This window comes from Cololabis saira, chromosome 13 (assembly GCF_033807715.1).
Source record: "Cololabis saira isolate AMF1-May2022 chromosome 13, fColSai1.1, whole genome shotgun sequence".
NCBI classification, from domain to species: Eukaryota; Metazoa; Chordata; class Actinopteri; order Beloniformes; family Belonidae; genus Cololabis; species Cololabis saira.
In genome coordinates this window covers 18,966,900-18,988,374 of record NC_084599.1, presented here as the reverse complement: position 1 = coordinate 18,988,374, position 21,475 = coordinate 18,966,900, and the positions used below count along the sequence as shown (strand labels likewise).

Below are 21,475 nucleotides of genomic sequence, written 5' to 3'. Positions count from 1 at the left end.
CACTCTGATTTCAACTCTAAGGCCAGGGGGGTTGCTATATTAATTGGTAAGTCAATGCAGTTTTCAGCATCTAAGGTGATTTCAGACAAAAACGGCAGATACTTAATTGTGGCGGGTACGCTATTTCATATTCCCATATTATTAGTTAATATATATGCCCCCAATTTTGACAACCCACACTTTATGAACAAGCTTTTTGAATGTCTCCCCTCATTGAACGACAGTCTTCTTATAATTGGCGGGGATATGAACTGCGTAATTGACCCCAAACTAGACCGCTCCAGCCCACGAAATCTGACTCCTTCTTCAATGTCGAGGTCTCTTTCAGATTTTGTGTCCAAGAACGGTTGCACCGATCCTTGGAGATTTTATAACCCTTGTACCAAAAAATATTCCTTCTTTTCTCAGATGCATCAATCTTTCTCTCGGATTGATTATTATTTTATTGATGCTAAACTAATTCCCAAAGTACTGTCTGTTGATTATCATCCTATTGTGATCTCCGACCACGCTCCTCTTTCTTTGGATATTCAGTTCTCTTCACAGCCACGCTACTCAACATCTTGGAGGTTCAATACATTACTTCTCTCAGATGATAAGTTCACCAATTTTATTACAACTAAAATTGATGATTACATCTCTATAAATCAAAATGATATGGAACCAATTTCATCTTCACTGCTGTGGGAATCATTAAAAGCATATTTGCGGGGACAAATTATCTCCTTCTCTGCTCACTTGAATAAGTCCCGGAAAGCCAAATTACAAGAACTCTCTATTAAGATCACAAAATTGGACCAACAACTTGCTACTTGCCCCTCTCCCAGTTTTCTTAAGCAACGTGTCGATTTACAGACTGAATTTGATCTCCTTACCACTAATGACGCAGAGCGACTTCTCTTACGATCACGCTCCGTATATTATGAACATGGAGACAAGGCAAGTCGGCTCATGGCTCATCAGCTACGTCGCCAGGCAGCCTCACGTATGATCCTTCAGATAAAAGATTCATCAGGCTCATTGCATCAGGATCCCACCGCCATTAATTCTGTCTTTCACTCATTTTATTCCTCTTTATATACGTCTGAATCTCCATCTGGCTCCACTGAATTGAATTCATTCTTAGATAGCCTCAACTTTCCTGTTATAGGCTCCGATGCTGCTAAAAATCTTGACTCGCCATTAACGGTAGAAGAAATTAATCTCGCTGTGAGAAGTATGCAAAATAACAAAGCTCCTGGCCCTGATGGATTTCCAGTGGAATTTTTTAAGAAATTTCAGGATAAATTGTCCCCTTTATTGCATGCTGTTTATAAGGAATCACTGGAACATGGCACTCTCCCTCCCACTTTAAGGCAAGCCTCCATAAGTCTCCTCTTAAAAAAAGATAAGGATCCAACTCTCTGCGGCTCATACAGACCTCTTTCGTTAATAAATGTAGATGCTAAGATCCTTGCTAAAGCCTTGGCTTATCGCTTGGAGAACATTGTGCCAACTATTGTCTCAAATGAACAGACAGGATTTGTTAAGGGGCGACAGTTATTCTTTAATGTGCGGACACTTTTAAATATTATTCACTCTAAAACTATCACCACAACACCTGAAGTCGTAATCTCAGTCGATGCTGAAAAGGCATTTGATAGGATTGAATGGGACTATTTATTTACTGTACTGAAGAAGTTTGGGCTGGGGAATGGGTTCATTTCTTTGATTCGTCTCCTTTACACGTCTCCACAAGCAAGCGTTTCCACTAATGGCATTCAGTCCAATTTTTTTACTCTAGCCCGTGGCACCAGACAGGGGTGTCCCCTCTCTCCCCTATTATTCGCACTAGCTATAGAGCCCCTGTCAATCTTTCTGAGGTCCTCCCCCACTTTTACTGGGATCTCCCGATTGGGAACAGAATATAAGCTGTCACTTTACGCTGATGACTTACTGTTATATGTCTCGGATCCTGTCCTCTCCATTCCTTCAATTTTATCTGCTTTCCAGAGATTCGGGTCTTTCTCAGGCTATAAAGTGAACGTATCTAAAAGTGAATGCTATCCCATTAATGACTCAGCAACACAGCTCGTACAGTCAGATATCCCTTTTAAGATTAGTCCTTCCGGCTTTAGGTATCTTGGGATCAACGTAACCAGAACGTTAAGCTCTCTTTTTTCTGCTAATCTCTCACCTTTAATGTCTACAATTAAATCTGACCTCCATAGATGGAAAAGCTTACCTCTTTCATTAATTGGAAGAATTAACGCAGTTAAAATGAATATTTTGCCCAAATTTCTATTTCTGTTCCATTGTCTTCCACTTTTCTTACCAAAACACTTTTTTAAAATAATTGATCAAACTATTTCTGACTTCTTATGGTGTGGGAAGGCTCCTAGAATCCGCAAATCCACACTTCAGAGATGTAAATTCAATGGCGGACTGGCACTTCCCAATTTCCAACTGTATTATTGGGCAGCACATATTCAAAAAATTTCATTTTGGTTCAAATCGGTGAATATGCCATGGTGTAAATTGGAGGCACAGTCATGCATTTCATCCTCTTTACCTGCTCTACTTACCTCATCTATTCCATCCAACCTCTCTGTCTTTACAAATAATCAAGTGGTTCACTCCACACTTAAAATTTGGTATCAATTTAGGAAACACTTCAAATTTAAGTCAGCATCTACTTTAGCTCCATTACTGAACAATCATTTATTTCGACCTCCGCTTACAGATTCAACCTTTCTCATATGGCATAATAAGGGCCTGAAAAGTTTTGGAGATCTTTACAAGGATGGTATCTTTCGCAGCTTTGCAGATCTCTCAGGTGAATTTAATCTCCCGCCTTCTCATCTCTTTCGATACTTTCAGATTAGACACTGCGCTAAAGCTTTGTTTCCAGTTTTTCCATCCTCTCCGCCGACTCTACAGTGGGAGGTGCTTTTAAACCATGATCCACTTCAAAAATCACTGATCTCTAAGGTTTACGATGACCTTCTGTCTTTCGATCTCTCTCCAGTTATTAAAGTTAGGGCTGCCTGGGAAGATGAACTGGATCTAAATTTGGAGGATGACTGGTGGGACGCTGCTCTTAAAAAAATTTACACAAGTTCATCCTGCGCTCGTCTTACACTTATACAGTTTAAAGTACTGTTTAGAGTCCACTTTTCTAAAGCTCGACTCTCACAGATCTATCCCAGTGTCACTGACGAATGCGACAAATGTCATGCCTCGTCCTGCAATTTAACCCATATGTTTTACTCTTGCCCACTACTTTCTCGCTTTTGGTCGAATTATTTTGACACCATGTCAAAAATACTCTCGGTGAATATAAAAGTCTCCCCCCATGTTGCCATATTCGGGCTCCCAGAGGACCATGGCCGGTTTACTTCAAACCAAAAAGACATTTTGGCTTTTACTTCCTTACTGGCAAGACGCCACCTTCTTCTCCACTGGAAGTCGACTAAGGCTCCTTCTAGTACCCAGTGGCTCAACGACACCATGTTTTTTCTGAAGCTGGAAAAGATTAAATATTCACTGAAGGGTAGTTGCAACAAATTTTATAATAAGTGGCTTCCCTTTCTCACATTCTTCCACTCTCTCCAGTCCCTGCCTCCTGATTGACGGATCCCCCCCCTCCCCTCTCTTCTCTCTTTCCTTTCTATTTATCTTTTTATTTACTTTTCTTTTGTTTTTGGGTTTTTTTTTTTTTTTTTTTTTTTTTTTTTTTTTTTCCCCCTTTTTATTTATCTATTTTTTTTTAATTCATACTGTTTAGCTTAAACACTTAAATATTACTTGTATATAAGAATATAATAATTTTCGTGTATTTGTCATTGTTTTGTGTGGATTTTTTGTTCTGTTCTTAATTCCAAAAAAAAAAAAAAGGAGGTAGACTGTATATCTTTTTTTTGTTTATTCCTGTTCAACTGTGCCTTACCCCCTAATAAAAATATCAAAGCAAAAAAAAAAAAATAAAACATGGATACATGTACAATACATTGGGAAAACAGTTACAAAACAGCAGTCAAGTGGTCCTTCAAACGTCTTTTATAACATTTCAAAGAGGAAGAGCTCTTTGTCAAGTGGGAAAAATCATTCCACAACTTAGTGCCCCTAAATCTCATAGAAAATTGACCTCTGCAAGTGAGAAATTTAGGAGGATGAAGATCTGAGGATTGTCGAGTTGAATAAGAATGAACCTGTGAATTTGATTTAAAGTAAGTCTTGAACTGTTCAGGAATATTCTCTTCACTTGAATGTATCTTATAAATAAAAACGCATATCTGAAAAATATTGATATCATAAATAGTAAGAATCTGGAGTTTCTGAAATAAAGGAGTAGATGAAGCATATGTGACTGATCGAGTTGCAATCCTAACAAAATGTTTTTGTGCAGTTTCTGACCAGAATTTTGTGAAGAGTTGTAGGAAAAGTATTTGCCCAAACTATATTACAATATGAGAGTTAAGGATAAATTAAACTATAATAAAGTGTAAGGAGACATCTCGTCGTGACAAGATGACTAACACGCCTTAAATTATAATGCCAATTATAAGTTTAGTTTAGTTTAGTTTTATTTAGCACATAACATAAAAAAATAACATTACACAAATAAGTGCAGTTAAAAGAAACTGTGCAGGGAGGAGCGAGCAAGCCAGTAGGCTTATGAGGAGCCCCCACCTAATAACATTTAACAAAATAGTTATGAGGATACAAAATCATAAAAATAAAAATAAATAATATATCATAAAAATTGCATGTAGAACATGAATGAAAATAAAATAATAAAAAAATTAAAAAAGAAGATGAAAAAAATTACTGTAGACATGATCATGAAAATATGAGTAAGCCAATTATAAACCATCTGGGTCTTGTGGGAAATGATCTTCTATCTTTTAAACTCTTTTTATTTATTTATCGATTTATTTATTCATGTAGGCTATCTATGTATTTCATAGGAGATTCTCTCCTGTGATGTTGACTTCCCCATGTTTGGAGGCTTGACAGCGAAACCACTGAAGGCTGATTTATGGTTCCGCGTTACACCAACGCAGACCTTACGCCGTACCATACGGCGTATCATCTGCGTCGATTTAACGCAGAACCATAAATCAGGCTTGAGACGCATCCAGACTGGACTCTCCTCCTGCTGCGGTTGCTCGGGATTTGTGGAATGGGAAGTGCAGAGCTGCGGGACAGGATGTGGAGTCACTGCTGGATCATTAAGCCCCCGACCCACGCGTCCGCATCTGCACAGGAAAACGCAACATTGTTATGTGAGAAAGTCGTCGGTTTGTCTTCAGCGTCCCGACCAGCGGCTTTGAGAGCGACCCAATCTCTGTCGGTAAGATTGTTTCACAAATTCCCATCAACACGCAACTTCTTTATTCCTGCAGTCGCGATTGTCATGTCACTGGAGGTGTACTAGGTAAAAGTGTTCCAGGATCACGCTCTTATTTGTCCACAAACTAGACAGCATCAAATCAATTTAACAATTCACTTAACCTGCGACTGCAGGAGAATAAAGTTAAGTGAGTTTCTTTTGTTCTGTAGTACAGACAGAGGAGGGGGGTGTTAATAGCAGGGTGCTTTTATTGTTTTACCCCCGTGTCGCTTTGCGTGCCTAAACATGTTTAACTAGAACTGTTGTGTTTTCCGACAGAAAGCTGTGTGTTCAGACTTACAGTATATCTGAATGTATTAAAGGATAGCCCCTTGAGATGTGCCATCTTATTTTCAAGGGGGTCCCAAGAAAACATACAGCATTACAATACATCACATTACAGTATAGACATACATGACATAAAACAAACAGACATCTTGCTCACCCCCTCCCACACACAACCCCTACCCACATAAGTCTAGTTACAAAATAGATTAATAACCGTAACAATAACATGAATATAACATAACAGAGAAAAAAATAGAAAAAAAGGACAAAAAAATACATAAATAAATTAAAAACATAGGCAATTTGTTTTAAGATGAGAGTATAATGACAACTTAAAGCAATGAAAAGAGGTAATAGAACGCAAAAAGAGAGGAGGACCATTCCAATCTGATGGAGCTTTAAAATGAAATGATCAACCTCTTTTGAAATTCTAGGAACAAAGAAAAAAGGATAATTCATATGTCTGAGTGAGTATGGAGAGTTATATGGAATCATGAGTTCTTTTAAATATGAAGGACAGTGAAAATAAACACATTTAAAAAGGAACTGAAGCCAGTGAAATTGCCGTCTAGATTTGGGTTGCAACCAGTTCAATGAATCAAACATAAAACAATGATGTGTTCTGAAAGGACAGCGTAACACAAATCTAAATAATTAATTAAATAATACAGTCAGAGGTTTAAAATGGGTATCTGGAGTATTTTGATAAATAATAACTTGCAGACCTCATCTCCCTCTTCTGCTGCACATTCAGGTGATGACTCTCCTCTGGACTCTCGTCTCGGCATCGATGCTGGTTCTGTTGGCGGCCGAACCGCTGAGCAGCCTGGAGGAAAATGAAAATGAAGTCCTGACGATGGGGCCCTTCAGGAGCCGAGCCAGTGAAGTCGGTGACCCTCAGTTTGAAAGACTTGCACTTTTGTGGAGCTCTAAGAAGCAAAGATGCTGGAAAAACTGTTGTAGCAACTAGTCTGAGTGTTTAAGCAGCAACAACTTGACATAGTAAAGACACCAAACCCTTTTTATAGATTCAGCCTGACCTTTGGCAGTTCTCTGGGTGGCATGAAACGTATGGCCAGAGTGATAAGTCATTTTTCTCTTTGATTCATTAGAAGCTCCTGAATCAAACCCAGCCATTTTCACCTATTTCCACCATAAAAAAGGTCTTGCTACTTTTTTTTTCATAGAGATGAAAAGTAAGACTTCAACAAAATAATATGAAATCATTTATCTGTTTTTTTTTTTTCTTCGTTTTTTTTACAAAACCTGGTATCAATGACAGTTACAGCCACTTTATGCATCAATACCATATCTGACTACATGGGGGTAACATTCACAAGTCAGACCTGGCATAAGATGAAACATAGTTCAACCTCTAGTGGGACACAATGGTATTACAGGACAATTACTGGACTTTAGTGCAGCATTGTCCATGGCTCTGTTAACGCAGCAGAACTATGTCCCTCCATGTTGTCAGGTGCAATATTGTTATATAAAGTGGTTTTAATGGCTAATGACAACTCTCATGAAAAGTTGTTGAAATCATTTTCATTGGAGAGTCCATCTCAAATTTATGCCAACCTTATATTTATGGTAACGTTTCAGAAGGGCTTTTTAAGCCGCAGACAAATGTCCATAGTCAGAAGAAAATGAAAATGAAAAGGAATGTGGTTGTAGTTGTGGAAATTATGATCCTGCAAAATCAACAGTTGTAAGTCTAAGATTTGAAACTTTTGTTTTAAAATCTTAAGGTCTGGAAGCGTTTGAATCTTCTTAAAAATTGTTCTGAAGTTTTTGCAAGTTGTTTAGTGTATAATTAGCATGATAAAACAAAGAAATTAAGTAAATGTGGTGCAAAGTTACTGTATGGCCCGTATCATGTGTACTAATCCAAACCTAACTAAGTTCAATATCAATTCTGGGTGCTGGGTGCACCATCCTTTAGAAGCGTGCCAAATTTGGTGATATTTGGTCCGGAGTTGGTGCTACAGCTTGCACATGTCAATAATTTTTCATTAACCTGTAGAGCCTAAATCCGACTTCTGATTCTTCTCAAATTTGGCACATGTGCAAAACGTTGGCTGACTAAACAGCCAAGAACATTTTAAAGGCCAACATTCACAAATGTGCATGATCAATTTTTCATGCACATTCAAGTTTTTAGGCTCATTCATGGTAGCAATGGGATGAATGCACCGAATTTGGAATGAATTGGCCAGTCAGCAGCGCTATTATTAACAAATATAGGTTTTTGCTTCTATATTGAAAGTTAAAGAGGATAGAAATATTCTTCATAGTTCCTCTGATTCAATTTATCTTATAACCATAGTTCTATTCCTTCAAGATTGCCAACAGTTACAATTATATAAAAAGGGTTGGAAAACAAACCCCTTTGCATAGCCTCTTACAGTTGTCACGAAATTTAATTTTGTGAAAATTTCTGTGTCTTTCTGTTCGTTTCTTGGACTAGATTTGGTAAAATTTCATCTGAGAGGAGCATTTAAGAAGCCATTAAACTGTGGATTGCTACTATTGTGATTAGTCTTGGATCCCAGTGACTGCAACTTGTGGCTTTATTTATTTATTTTTAATTATCTTATTATTAAATTCTTATTTTTGCTTTCCCGTCTTTTAGAATCAGGTGATTGAAAATGAAATTAGAAACATAAGTGAACCGGCACAGAACCAGACACCTACCACAAGTGAGTATTCTGATTTTTTTATTTTTTATTTTATCGTTGTCTTTATCACTTACCATGAACTTTCTACCTACATGGTCCCCATCTTTCCTTCTACATTAGCAGCTCTGTTGACTACTCCACCTCCCGAAAGCTCCACGTTTGCTCCTCGGTGTCCAGGAAATCAGGTGATGCAGAAGAGTGGCTGTGGCTGTCCATCCGGAACAGTGGAGGTTGGTGACAACTGTACCTGCCCTGCGGGGTTTGCTCTGGAGGGAGCAGCCGAGTGCAAAGGTAGGACAAAGACAGACCCAGAGGGCCGAACCAAAGATTATAGGGGATGATGTGCATGTTTATCCCCTAATGCAAAGCAGAAAATATACTTTGTGTAAATGATTGAAGGCATTTATTTGAAAAAGGACAGGTCAGGTCACTCTGCTGGAGTCTGTCTTCTATATTGGTGCACTGAAATGTTCAGCACTGTGTCATACATACCTAGAGCCAGTTATCTCTCTCCATTCAACAGATGTTGATGAATGTGAAGGAGAGAGACCATGCGGCCTCCATGCCAGCTGCACTAATACCCCCGGCTCTTACTCATGTGCCTGTATCCGTGGTTACCTGATGGGTTCTGGAGGGTGCCAGGGTTTGTCAGTTTCTCTTCTCTGCGATGTGCTTTTTTTTTTTTTTGCTGCGATTTTGTTGTAGTATGGTTATAACATGTTCTCTTTATGGATTTTATAGATATAGATGAGTGTGCGCTGGCTGCAGTGACGGGTCTGCTGGCTTGTCCAGATGGAGTGGAATGCAGAAACACCGAGGGCTCCTTCACCTGTTCATGTCCCGTGGGACATGTAAAGGCGTTAACTGGACAAGCCTGTGTAGGTAGGGTTAATGGGGGCACCGTAGGTGGGGTTGATGGGGGCACCGTATGTGGGGTTGATGGGGGCACCGTATGTGGGGTTGATGGGGGCACCGTAGGTGGGGTTGATGGGGGCACCGTAGGTGGGGTTGATGGGAGCACCGGGATCCATGACTATCCAACTCTCAATCGGAAAAAACGTTTGGACAGTTTTGAAAGCTGTGATTTACTTAGACTCAGTTGGCTGTTATCAGTTAACTTTATTTTATGTGGTAAAATACACATATTTTGTCATTTTAGGCATACAGAATATTACAAAAAAGTTTGTAAAGGACTTGTGAGGGGTTAAACAATGGTTTTTAAAAAAATGTAAAAAAAAATAATTTTCACTGGTGACATCAACATGTGATTATAATGACGATTTGGTACTAAAGCCGTATCCATGAAGAGTCTTTGAGGGGGACAGATGGGTAGAGGATCTCGGCATTGTCAACAAATGTGGAAGAAAATCGTTCAAATGTTTGAAAATAATGTTCAAAGAAAGCTAAGACAGGTTTTGCCTATTTATACTTCCGCAGTGCATAATATTAATATATCAAGAAATCTATAGAAATGCAAAGACGCAGACCGGACATGGTCCCCTGGGGTCTGCAGTCCTGCAGACTGCACTGCATAAAAAGCTGTCATGTATCAAGAGCAGACATAACCACATGGGAAATGAGTACTCCGGGAAACACTTGTCAAGCACTAAGATATAAGTTTAAGTTTGCAACAGAGAGGGCTAGATGGGGGGTCATTGTCTGGACTTTTCTATGAGATATTCTTCTTGAATATGATTATATTATAAAATTATAATAATTCTATTACAGAAAAGAGCTTTAAGGATAATTAATAAAACCGACTATTATGAACCAACAAATAATCTTTTTATTAAATATAATACCTTAAAATTCCATGATATAGTAGAGCAGAAAACTGTTTTATTTGCCTTTAAAGCCCAGCAGAAACTGCTTCCAAACTGCATTCAGGACCTGTTCCAGATAAAAGAAACCCGCTATGACCTGAGGGAGAAACTCATGTTTGAGATGACGACAGCAAGAACTAATATTAAAAAGATATGTACATCATTTAAGGCTAGAGAAATTTGGAATAGTTGTAATAACAACCTAAAAATGTGTCGCTCTATCGTCAAGTTTAAGAAATTGTTTAAAGAAAATATTGTAAATAAATATAAAACACTATAATTATAAAGTAAACTATCAAAAACATTCTAGGATGTGAAATGTCAATTTTATATTTTGTCTTACTTATTTTTTTCTTCTTTATGTATTGTTTGTTTTCACTGAGTAAAAGCTAATGTCTCATATTTTTGCTGATCATAAGAAAAAAGGGTAGGCACTATAAGCTACGGCTTCAGCCTACACCTTTTCGGCAAAAGAAATGTTGTTTTTTTTCTTCCTTTTCATCTTGTTCTGTACAAGCCGAAATAAAGATTCATAACAAAATAAGCCATTGTTTAGAGTTGTTGTTCTTTCCCCTGTGTAGATGTGGATGAGTGCAGCTTCGAGGAGAAATGTCGCCGTGAACTGGGAAACGTGTGCGTGAACACTCCGGGCAGCTTCCTGTGTCAGTGCCAGCCGGGCTTCAGGGCAGAGACTCCTGCCTGCGCCGGTAAACGCACCTTTAAATATCACCACATCAGGTTCAGACGGATGTCCAAAGTTGGATTAGTATTTCTCTCTTTACACACAGTCATAGCATCTGCTGACGGTACAGCAGATTCTTTGGCCTTCTCTCAACAGTACAGAGCTCCCTGAACGCATATAAAACTGCAGCCGGCTGCTTCTGCTTGCCTCCTTGTTAGTTTGCGTCATTGCCTGTATCTCCTGCATTCGTCTTCAAATGAGACCTTTCCTTTCATGTCCAGTGAAAATGTTTCGATACATCCCTCATTTGCTTTCTTTTTGACATCTCTGCTTTGTTTTCACACTTCTGCACGTTTCCTCACTGCTGCTCTGTAGGTGCCGTGTGTCCGGACTACACCATGTGTCAAGGTACGGCGACCGCCCATGCTTATGGTGCTTGCTTTTTATGTTTCAGGGGTCAAAGCCACAATTGTACCACCAGCAAATCTGTGTTTATGTGGTTGAAAACATGTTTTCTCCCCCTGTTTAACCACAGTCATGATTTCTTAAAGAGCTGTGATGAGAATTTTTAAATACTGCGTTTGAAAAAAAGTGGATAAACTGGGGAAAAAAAATACTGTTGTAATTATATCATTTTTTCGGCACAGATGTGGATGAATGTCTGGAGAATCCTGGGGTGTGTGATGGTCAGGGTGTGTGCGAAAACACGCTTGGGAGCTACAAGTGTGTTTGTGGGCCCGGTTACCGGGGAAACGGCACATACTGTGAAGGTAAGAAATTAATGCTTATATCCCTCCGTGGAAAACTGCCAGCGACAGGGTCAACTTCCATGTGTGCACAAGTTTTGACGTTTGCAGTTATGCCTTCCATTAAAATGACCCCTGGAGGCAGAATTTATGTGAAATAGAAATTAACTGGGTTTTTTTTGGGGATGTGACTTTGCAAAAATCCCATTCTCTTTCCAGACGAGAATGAGTGTGCATCAGGTGGTCACAGGTGCGACACTAACGCTCGGTGCGGCAACGTGATCGGTTCGTATTTCTGCCAGTGTTATCAGGGCTTTAACGGAGACGGGCACACTTGTTTTGGTGAGTATGGGCTGTCGTTTGTTTGTGCTTTCGTCCACAACACGTATGACGCTCCCAGTACTTCCACACCACCAGTCCTTCGAGGTTGTCTATGTTTACAGACATTGACGAGTGTCTCATGGACAACGGCCACTGCGAACACAACTGCACCAATGAGCATGGAAGGTACACCTGCCAGTGTGCCACAGGTTACCAGCTGGACAAGGATGGACACAACTGCACAGGTAAAGCACCAAACTGAGAGAAGTAGTCCAAACAGGAGGTTACCTGGTGTTCTGGTCTCAGAAAAATAGTAGTTGGACACTTTTTATCCATCTCCATCTATCTATCTATTTTGCAAATTATTGACAGTGCTTGCTGAAGTTAGTTGTTTTTCTCCTGCAGATGACATTTTCGTGTATTTCTCAAAAGTACTTTTGGTAACATTTCAAAATCTTACACCACCTTCATATCCCACTATAAGCAGGTCCTGACCAAATATAGACGTACAGCTGGAACCGGTTGCAGTCAAATGTTCATGCTGCCGTCTCTCATCCTCTGAATCACGTTCACATTGTTCCTCTTCGTTTAATCCAGTAGCATGCGCTTTTGCTTGTGAAAAATAGACAGTTTGCTTCCTTGACATGTTGCACTATGACACCTCTCTGGAAATTTGAGACATTCTGGCATCAATCCTGTGTGTGAGGTAGTAGCAGTTGAATAATGTTTTGGAAGAAATTGTAAAGTCCTGGATCTACATTTTCAGTGCAATATACATAGGTGAGAAACAGTGAATGTAAGTTAATTACCAAATGTGTTTATGAAGAGTAACAGTATAACAAATGATTGTGCCAACTTATCACTGCAGTCCATAACTTGTTCCCCAGCTTTGCAAAAATGTGTTCATAATTGAGTCATAAATAGCACTGCTGACTGAGTGGGGTCTTATGGGACATCTAACAGTAGTTTTGTAGTTGTGTCAAAACTATAATCCAAATGTCTCTGATCCCACAGATCTGGATGAGTGTCGAGCTCTAAATGGGACCTGTGATCACATTTGCATCAACACTCTGGGATCTTTCCAGTGTTCCTGCAGGCCAGGCTACCAGCTGCACATTGATGGCCGCGCCTGCGTGGGTCAGTTGCTCACAGATACTCACTCACTTAATACTGCAGCTTCCGGCTCATTTTCAGCCATTTAAACTAGCTAATTGTCAGCAATTTACCAGAATGCATCCGTACTGCTACGAATGTGTCATTTTTTGTTTTCTGCAAATGCGTATTTTTTGGCTGGACATGTGGGAGTACTAGGGGTACGTTTAGACAGAGAAGTGAGATGAGAAAGCCTGACTTCAATGGCGATGGCATTCACAAGGGAGATACAAGTGCCCAAAGAAAGAAAAGAAGTTAACAAAGTTTTTCCTGTGTTTCTCTGTGTGGATGTAGACATTGATGAATGCAAACTCCAGAATGGCGGATGCTCTAAAACTTGCACCAACTCTCCAGGAGGATACGCATGTCACTGCCCACCTCCCCTGTTGTTGGACACAGACAACCTCCGATGCACCAGTACGTGCCTCAGCACAGCACTACATTATTGTGTGTGTTTGGCCCGGCCAGTATGCTCAATTACTTCATCTAAATTCTCCTTCATGAAATGGCTTTGGTACCCTTCCCAATCCCAACCATTTCCAGCAGCACAGAACATACCAGATCGATTCCAGTCAGGATTTATGTGATGACTGATCTAAAAGTCACACTTCCAGACAAAATAAATGGCTGCAGGATTGCAAATAACATCTTGTATTTATATGTTTTTACTGTAAAACAGACGACAGTTAATCACTGGCATCTTCATTCCACTGCGTGCCACTCTGACCCACTTTGATGATACTGGTCTGATTGTTGCTCTACCTAAGTCACATGCTTCACGTCTCTTGGTTGTATGCCCACTCAAAGGTGTCCAGAGGAATTTTTTCCTGCATCCATCGGCCAATTTCCCTGGAAATCAAATTCAAATCCGGATGAGCCGGACCAATTCTTTAAATTGAAAAGGAACAGTTAAGATGGCTGGCCAGGCTGGTTCATGTTAAACAAAAGAAAGGGAAAAAAATTAAACCAGATTTGTAAAAGATTTGTTCAAAAGAATAATTGGAAATATTCACCTAGATTATTTCCTTATGTCATTATTAAAACATGTCTCAATTTTAACCGCTCTGTCACCTGAATGAGGGTTGGAACAAATTATGTCTCATTATGTGTTCATTTGCAATTTCAGAATAAAGATATGCTTCGACATTCAAATAAGACAAAGAAAAATAATACTGGAACTGTCATAATTTAGAGGCTGAGGTTACTCTAGATGAAGACATGATGCGTCTCTATTCAAAAGAAACAAAGGAGGACAAACTGTGACAAAGCTTCTTTACAAATTTATATTTTACTCTCTTAAACTCTGAAAGTTGGAATGTTCTGGGTAGAAAATAGCACTTAATAGTTCTGCATTTCATACAGAGCTGTTTCTTCTGATCATTTACTGGCTTGTGTTTATTAACTTAGCAAAATTGATTCCCATTTTGAACTATAAAGTTTTGCAATATATAAATGTTCAGTTGTGTTCTTCTTCATGTGAGCAGATGTTACATCTTGCAAGTGGAGAAATGGTGGATGCGAGCACGTATGTGCTGTGAGGGCAGAGGGCCACATCCAGTGTAGCTGTGCAGCGGGCTGGAAGCTGGGAGAAGACACGAGGAGCTGCGTTGGTGAGACTCTGCTCTGTCTCTTTATTCCCTCTTGGGATCAAGCTGTAAAAGGACAGCTGGTGATGGTTTAGAGGAACGTGTGTTGGGCCAACTGATTTAAATCGCATCAAATTTCAAAATAATAATGCCATCTGCTGAAACCACCATCCAGATATTATTTTGTAAACACTTATTGCTGCAAATTCTTATTCATTTGGCACCTGTCGGTCTTAAAAAGTTTATAAAAACATATTAAATCAGCTGGGTGAAAAAGGTCCATGGACTCTGCAAATGTTAGATATTCTGTTCCGTTCTCCTTTACATCATTTTTGCGTCCAATTTAAGTTTACATACACTCATTTATACTCTTCTTAAGGTCCTGTAGGTTGAATTTTGCCATTGCAAGACTTTCCATCTTCTCTGTTTCCACCTTTCTGTTGTAGATCTGCTGCTGTGTTGGAAGTCATTCAGTGGATTTATGTAGACAATGGATAATAAAAACTACTTAGACACACACACACACACACACACACACACACACACACACACACACACACACACACACACACACACACACACACACACACACACACAAACACAGTTATTAACTGCAGGCCTGTGAGAATAGAAAGGATTTCAGTTTAATTTTACCTTTTAAAATTCTATGTTGACTGGGAGCTTGTTAAGTGACTTCAGCACTAATATGTTTGTGTAAGAAATCAGACTGAATAAGTTGAAATCAGCCTGATGCATTGATTGTATATAATCTTGCAATGAAAGTCTTATAGTTGTCTAACCTGACTGACGTGAATGCACAGATTCCCAGTCAGCTTGAGATACACATTTTGTTACTATGGATGTACAAAGAAAAGATATATATATATATATATATATATATATATATATATATATATATATATATATATATATATATATATATATATATATATATATTTAATTATATTTATTATTATTACATTATTATATTTGGAGTTTTCATTTTGCGGCACTAAATGACCTGCACATACGTATGGGAGTTGTGAAATGTTTGTAGAGGACAAGTGCAAAGCACAAATAAGTAGTATAGCTAATACAAAGTACCCAGATAACCATTTAATTGTACTATAGTTAACGTTTTAAGCATGCTGAGGCCTGTAGAGCCTTACATGTAGTTTTTGCATGCTCTGACCTTGTGGTGAATTTAATGGGACGTCCACTCCCGGGAAAAATGGAAACTGTCTTGAATTTTTTCTGCTTGTGAATAATCTCTATACAACAACTCCCTCTGTAATATCTTTGCTGATGTATTTCCTCCTTGGTATAATGTTGAAAATCACCTGAATACTTGAGACCAGCAAACTGCCAAACCATGCTATTATATAAGTGGTCAGATTCACTGAGGGTCAGTTAATTCTCTGTGTTTTAGGTGTGTTTTATTTGTAGCACCTGTAGCAGTGCTTATGCATTTTTGTGTGTGTCCCCTTTTTTCTTAATATAAATGTTGATGTTAATATGTAAAAGTTCAGCATTAAGGCAATGCCTTTTTTTCTTAAATCATTAAGTGCACTGTTTTGAAATTCGTGCCGGTGTGTCTTTCGCTGTCAGATGTGAACGAATGTGGAGACTTCACAAACGGAGGCTGTGAGCAGCTCTGTGTGAACCATCCTGGAGGCTTCAACTGCAGCTGCAGGGAGGGCTACGACGTTCGAACAGATGAGCCCGACAAGTGCCGGCGTGAGTCGTGACAATATGCACCTCACACAATGACCAGGAGAAATCTCACTGAGAAATACTCACAAATATCATTCCAATAATACTTTTTTTAAAAAGCACTGGACTGTAATGTTAACAAACCTCTCTCCAGCCACGTGTGATCCCCCGTGTCAGAACTACGGCGTATGTGTGGCGCCAAACAGCTGTGACTGTCCTCCGGGTTATCCTGGCGTGGGCTGCTCAGGTACACATCTCCTTCTCTCGTCTACTTTGTGAATATCTAAACCAGGTAGTGCCAGTACTGATTTATAACTCCACCCTGCAGCATAAGTGACATCTAGTGGCGCAATTTACAATCTCTTGAACCCCCACTTAATCCCTAAGAGAGTTTGTCAGCACAGCTGAAGTGTGAGGGGGACATGTTTAAAAGTAATTAAAGCTAATTTGTTCTTATTTTATATAATTCTACACTAATAAAAGCGCTGTTATGAATATTAAATGTATTTCTGGCCACAGATTGCTATTGATATAACAGACTGTAACAAAGGAGTAGTTTTTTTTCTTCTGGATTTGAGACAAATGTAGTTACAATATTTTGTCGTTTAATTCCATCCACCACTTATCATTACTTATTTATTCCTATTCTGGGTCACAGGGCTCTGCTGGAGCCTACCCTGGTTCTCCTTGGACAAAAGGCAGGGGTTCACCCTGACAGATCACTAGTCGATCACAGGACCACAACTAGACAAACTAACACACTCTCACAACTACGGGCAAATTTCAATCATTAATAAACCTGACATACATGTTTCTGGACGGTGGGAGGAAGCTGTAGTACTTGAAGAAAAAACAACCATGAAGGCACTAGGAGAGGATACAACCTCCACACAGAGAGACCCTGCTGGGAGCTTCTGGCTGTGTGGGAAGAGTGCTAACTAACAGTGCTATCCACCAATCCCACATTTTGCATTTAAAGTGATATTTCAGTTGTTTTGATATACTTTTGTCGTGCAGAACACATAAGTCAACCTAAACTTTTCCAGAAACTGGTTAAATAATATCAATTTGAGACATTTTGAATACATCAAGATTCTGTTAACAAGATAATAAGCTGCTGCAGCTGAGGTTTAATGATCCACACTTCAATCAGTTCCTCAGATTTGATGGGTTTTTTAACGATGGACAGAAATGTTGCTCTTGTTTTACACCAACACTCCCAAAGTTAGACCCAATAAATCCTAAAAGAAGGAGGACGTGCATGCAATTATGGTTTGTAATGTTTCACAAAACAAAATCATGTAGATTCTACCGATGCTGTTTTTGTTCTCTTTTCTGTTTTTTGCAAAACAGAAACATTCTCTGAAGTACAGTGACACAGATTCAGTGTTAGTGGCTTAAATGCACAAGCTGACGTCTCTGTAGGGACTGAGTGGATAAGCCGGTGTTGGTTGTGTGTTTCAGCCACATGCTCTCCACCCTGCGCGCATGGAGGAACCTGCATGCGCTGGGACGAGTGTTTATGCCCTCCTGGCTGGATGGGAGCAGGCTGCCACACAGGTATACTCTCTCTGTGGGATCGTGCAAGCAAATTGCATAAAAGTTTATGTTTGAAGGGAAAATGTTCAACAAAATGATAAACTGTATTGGGAGGAGCCAACTTATTTGCAGAGTTTGTTGTATACTGTATGCACATACTGCAATACTTTATTGTTCCAGATGCTCCCAAGCTCATGTTTGGTCAAACTGAGCTATATCTGTGACTCTGTGGTCTGACATCTCTGTGTGTTTTTCCCTTTTTCTCTCTGAGCTGTGTGTGAGCTGCCTTGTGCTAACGGCGGTCGCTGTGTGGGCCCTGACACTTGCCAGTGCCCCTCCGACTACACTGGCCCTCAGTGCCTTTTGCGTGAGTGACAGAGTATCACCACATTTTTTGTGCTTTACACCAGACATGCCAGTGCTCCTCGGGAGCAGCAGTTTGTCATTTTCTGTGTTTAATATATGACTCGATTGACTGGTTAAATACGAGTTATATCACTGAGAAAAAGACTCTATCAAGTCGTGTGTTTATATGACTGTGTGTGTTTTGTAGCTCTGTGCACTCCTGCCTGTCAAAATGGGGGAAGATGCGTAGATGTCAACAAATGCACATGTGTTGGTGGATGGCAAGGCGCTCGATGCCAGATAGGTAAGATTGCAAATTTTCTGTTGCTAGCATATGTTTTTTCTATTGCTTTCTGTCTGTAAAGATAAGAAATTATAACAAATCACATGATCCCATGTGAAGGAATGGCTCTCTACAGATACAAAGGGAAAAAAAAGAGGGCTGGACTAACTGCCTTCTGCACTGAATAGTTATTGATAAAAACTATATTGTACATGCACAAGCAAGCGTCGGATGGAGTGGAACGGTGGCTCAAGCAGAATAACTTCGACTTTGATGACACAACTGTGGAGACGGTTCAAGGTCATAAATATGTCTGTGTGCACCTCTCTGGCAGTTAGTCAGATAAGACACACGGTATCATCAAGAAAGAAACATCTGTATTTCCTGAGGAAACGGAAGAAGGTGGGCCTGAACAAGAATATCCTCACCTCCTTCTGCAAGTGTGTGATGGAAAACACGCTGACTTCCTGCATTACAGAGTGCTGCTGCTGCTGCTGCTGCTGCAACATGACAGAGAAGACAGAGCTGCAGTAGTGAAATCTGTTCAGAGGATCGAGGAATGCAACGTACCACACCTCTTCAGTTTTCTTTTTGTTTTTATTACTTTTGTCACTTTCAAGTTCTTTTAGGTTTTTCTTTCTTTACCAACAAATATGCCTACATTTGTATGTATATACACTCTTTTGCACTATGATGCTGCCACTATGAAGCCTTGATCCTTGATTTTAGATAAAATGTAGTATTTTACAACTAAAATTCAGTCTTTCAAGAAAGCCCAGAAAGCAAACACAGTCCAGTATCCAGGCCAGTTGTTATTGTCCTGCTATAAGTGAATGCTTTTTCTTATCACCAACCTTAACTAACAGGAATGTTAAATTAAATGACTAAACGCTTTATTCCTATTCTTTCTCTATCAGAGCCTGTTGAGTGTCAGAAGCTTTGTAAGAACGGTGGAGTGTGCGTAGGCCTCAACAGGTGTCGCTGCAACAAAGGATTCACTGGACATCACTGTGAGACAGGTTGGTGCATGACTGTTGAATAATGTGCGCATATATGCGGATGAAAGACGTGAATCTTCACTCAACATGAAGACGCTGGCTGTGTTGTGTGTCTGCAGCTGTGACCACACCCTGCATCCCACCGTGTCAACATGGAGCCACCTGCAGCCCTCACAACACCTGCACCTGTCCGGAGGGCACGGCAGGTCTCCGCTGTGAGAGGCTGTAAGTGTGTGAAACTAAACTCAGCTGCTTGCAGTTCCGGCTGCTGTGATTGAAAATGCTACGTCTTACTCACGTGAATATTTGTCTTTGTGTGCATCTTAGGACATGCCCTGTGGTCACCACGGTGGTCAGTATGGCTCGGGCAGTGAGGAAGGCATTCAGGGAAAGTTATGTTGATCGATGTGGACCCTTGGGTGTCCAGCTTTGCACTAAATACAGGTTAATTCTTTTACAAGTGCATTGTCCAATATTAATTAGTCCATGAAGTTGTAATCTGGCTGGAATTGAAGGATTTGTATCACTAAATCAACATGTGATAGCTTCTTCTTGCCTTTTATGTTTCCAGGATGAACCAGGCTCGTGTGTACCTGCAGGCCTACAGAGTTGGCTACAAAATCCAGTGTCCTGAGAAGAAGAGGAGCTAAGCAGTGCTGGATGCAGAGAATGTTGCTCATCATCTGCAGCGGAAAGCATTTTCAACAACACGAATGCTGAAATAAAGCATGGAAACTGGAGTCAATTAAAGTGAAAACATCTGAGGGTTTCAGAGGGCTGTTGTGGCCTGGTACCAACCACCGGGCTGAGATAAAAGGAGGCCACTGGTGGGAAGATATGCAACTTTCATGAATGTTTTTTCTCGCCTAATCTTTCTCAATGTAGATTGATGGACTCCAATTTGTTTGGAAATGGTTTTGTGGACATTTCCAGACTGATGAGCATCTAACCAATAGCTAAAGTTTGAATGAATGTGTTCATGCATCAGGATAATAATCCCAAACTCTGGCCCAGTCAAACTCCAGACCTCAACCTGACTGAAATGCTGTGGTAGGACCTGAACAGAGTTGTGGATAAACCAATGCCCACAAAATTCAATCAACAAGTCCTTGTTACACATTTTAAATTCAAAATAAATAAATACAACTTATAACTTTACTTTTGCCAGTTTGGTGGCAAATAGGAAATTAAATTTTTCCACAATCTGTTGAATGCACCAACAGCATTTTAAACTTCATACAAAAATTAGAATATCTGTGCTGTGGGCGTCACGTGCCAGTTTAAGGCATAAGTGTTGACAAGAAGCTGCTTTAAAGATGAATCAGTGCCTGTTGTTTGCTGAGGCCGTAGTCTGTACTCTGTATTTTCTCATATAGTTACTTGCTTGGTTCAACAGGCATCCAGTTTATTTTAAGTCCAGATTTAGGTTGTATGATAGCTGGAAGCTGCAGGGAAAAAAACGGTGCATCCGTGGAAGAGAAGGGTGGATTGGAAGTGTCTTTGTTTTGTATTTCAGATCCGAGTTCTGGACAACACTTTTGTTCTTGAAAATCAGCACTAATGTGCTTTTCCTCCATTATTCAGGCCTTCTTTCACCGTCTAAGATGCTGAACAATCTAGTTAAATACTTGCGTCGCTTCTCTCCTAGACACTGTTATACTTCTGCCAATATGTCATTGTGAACTTTCCATTTTTCTTTTTCCTTCAAAGCTGTTCTCATTCCAACCTCATTGATTCTTGGCACTCTTGGTACCGATGCTGCACCACCTACCCTTCTCTCGCTCTCGCTTTGTGTTTTCATCAACAAGAATCAATGTTTACTTTCTGTCAACTGCATCTACAGTACGCAATCAAATAGATTAATAAAATTCTGTTTATTTCTTTACTTTGTGTCATTGACCACTTTGTCCTAGTCTGGTCTTGATTCAAGTTTAATATAGAGTG

At 39.8% G+C, this 21,475-nt stretch overlaps 1 protein-coding gene across 3 annotated transcripts; it reads left to right on the top strand.

The window, feature by feature from the left end:
• The first annotated feature begins 5,186 nt into the window (after positions 1-5,186).
• On the top strand, positions 5,187-21,416 carry si:ch211-221n20.8 (uncharacterized protein LOC100034409 homolog). 3 transcript variants are annotated; one of them, XM_061737112.1, is made up of 23 exons: positions 5,187-5,335; positions 6,417-6,548; positions 8,298-8,364; positions 8,467-8,634; positions 8,867-8,986; positions 9,085-9,225; positions 10,748-10,873; positions 11,224-11,256; positions 11,496-11,618; positions 11,814-11,936; positions 12,038-12,160; positions 12,930-13,052; positions 13,362-13,484; positions 14,552-14,677; positions 16,262-16,390; positions 16,521-16,613; positions 17,831-17,926; positions 18,177-18,272; positions 18,459-18,554; positions 19,451-19,552; positions 19,651-19,756; positions 19,859-19,975; positions 20,103-21,416. In XM_061737112.1, exons 1-23 carry the CDS (start codon positions 5,192-5,194, stop codon positions 20,179-20,181), a joined length of 2,586 nt encoding a protein of 861 aa, XP_061593096.1. In that variant the 5' UTR covers positions 5,187-5,191; the 3' UTR covers positions 20,182-21,416. The 3 variants fall into 3 exon arrangements, with proteins under 3 accessions (XP_061593096.1, XP_061593095.1, XP_061593097.1); XM_061737111.1 differs by having other exon boundaries at positions 8,464-8,634; XM_061737113.1 differs by lacking the exon at positions 11,224-11,256 and having other exon boundaries at positions 8,464-8,634.
• The last annotated feature ends 59 nt before the right edge of the window (positions 21,417-21,475 follow it).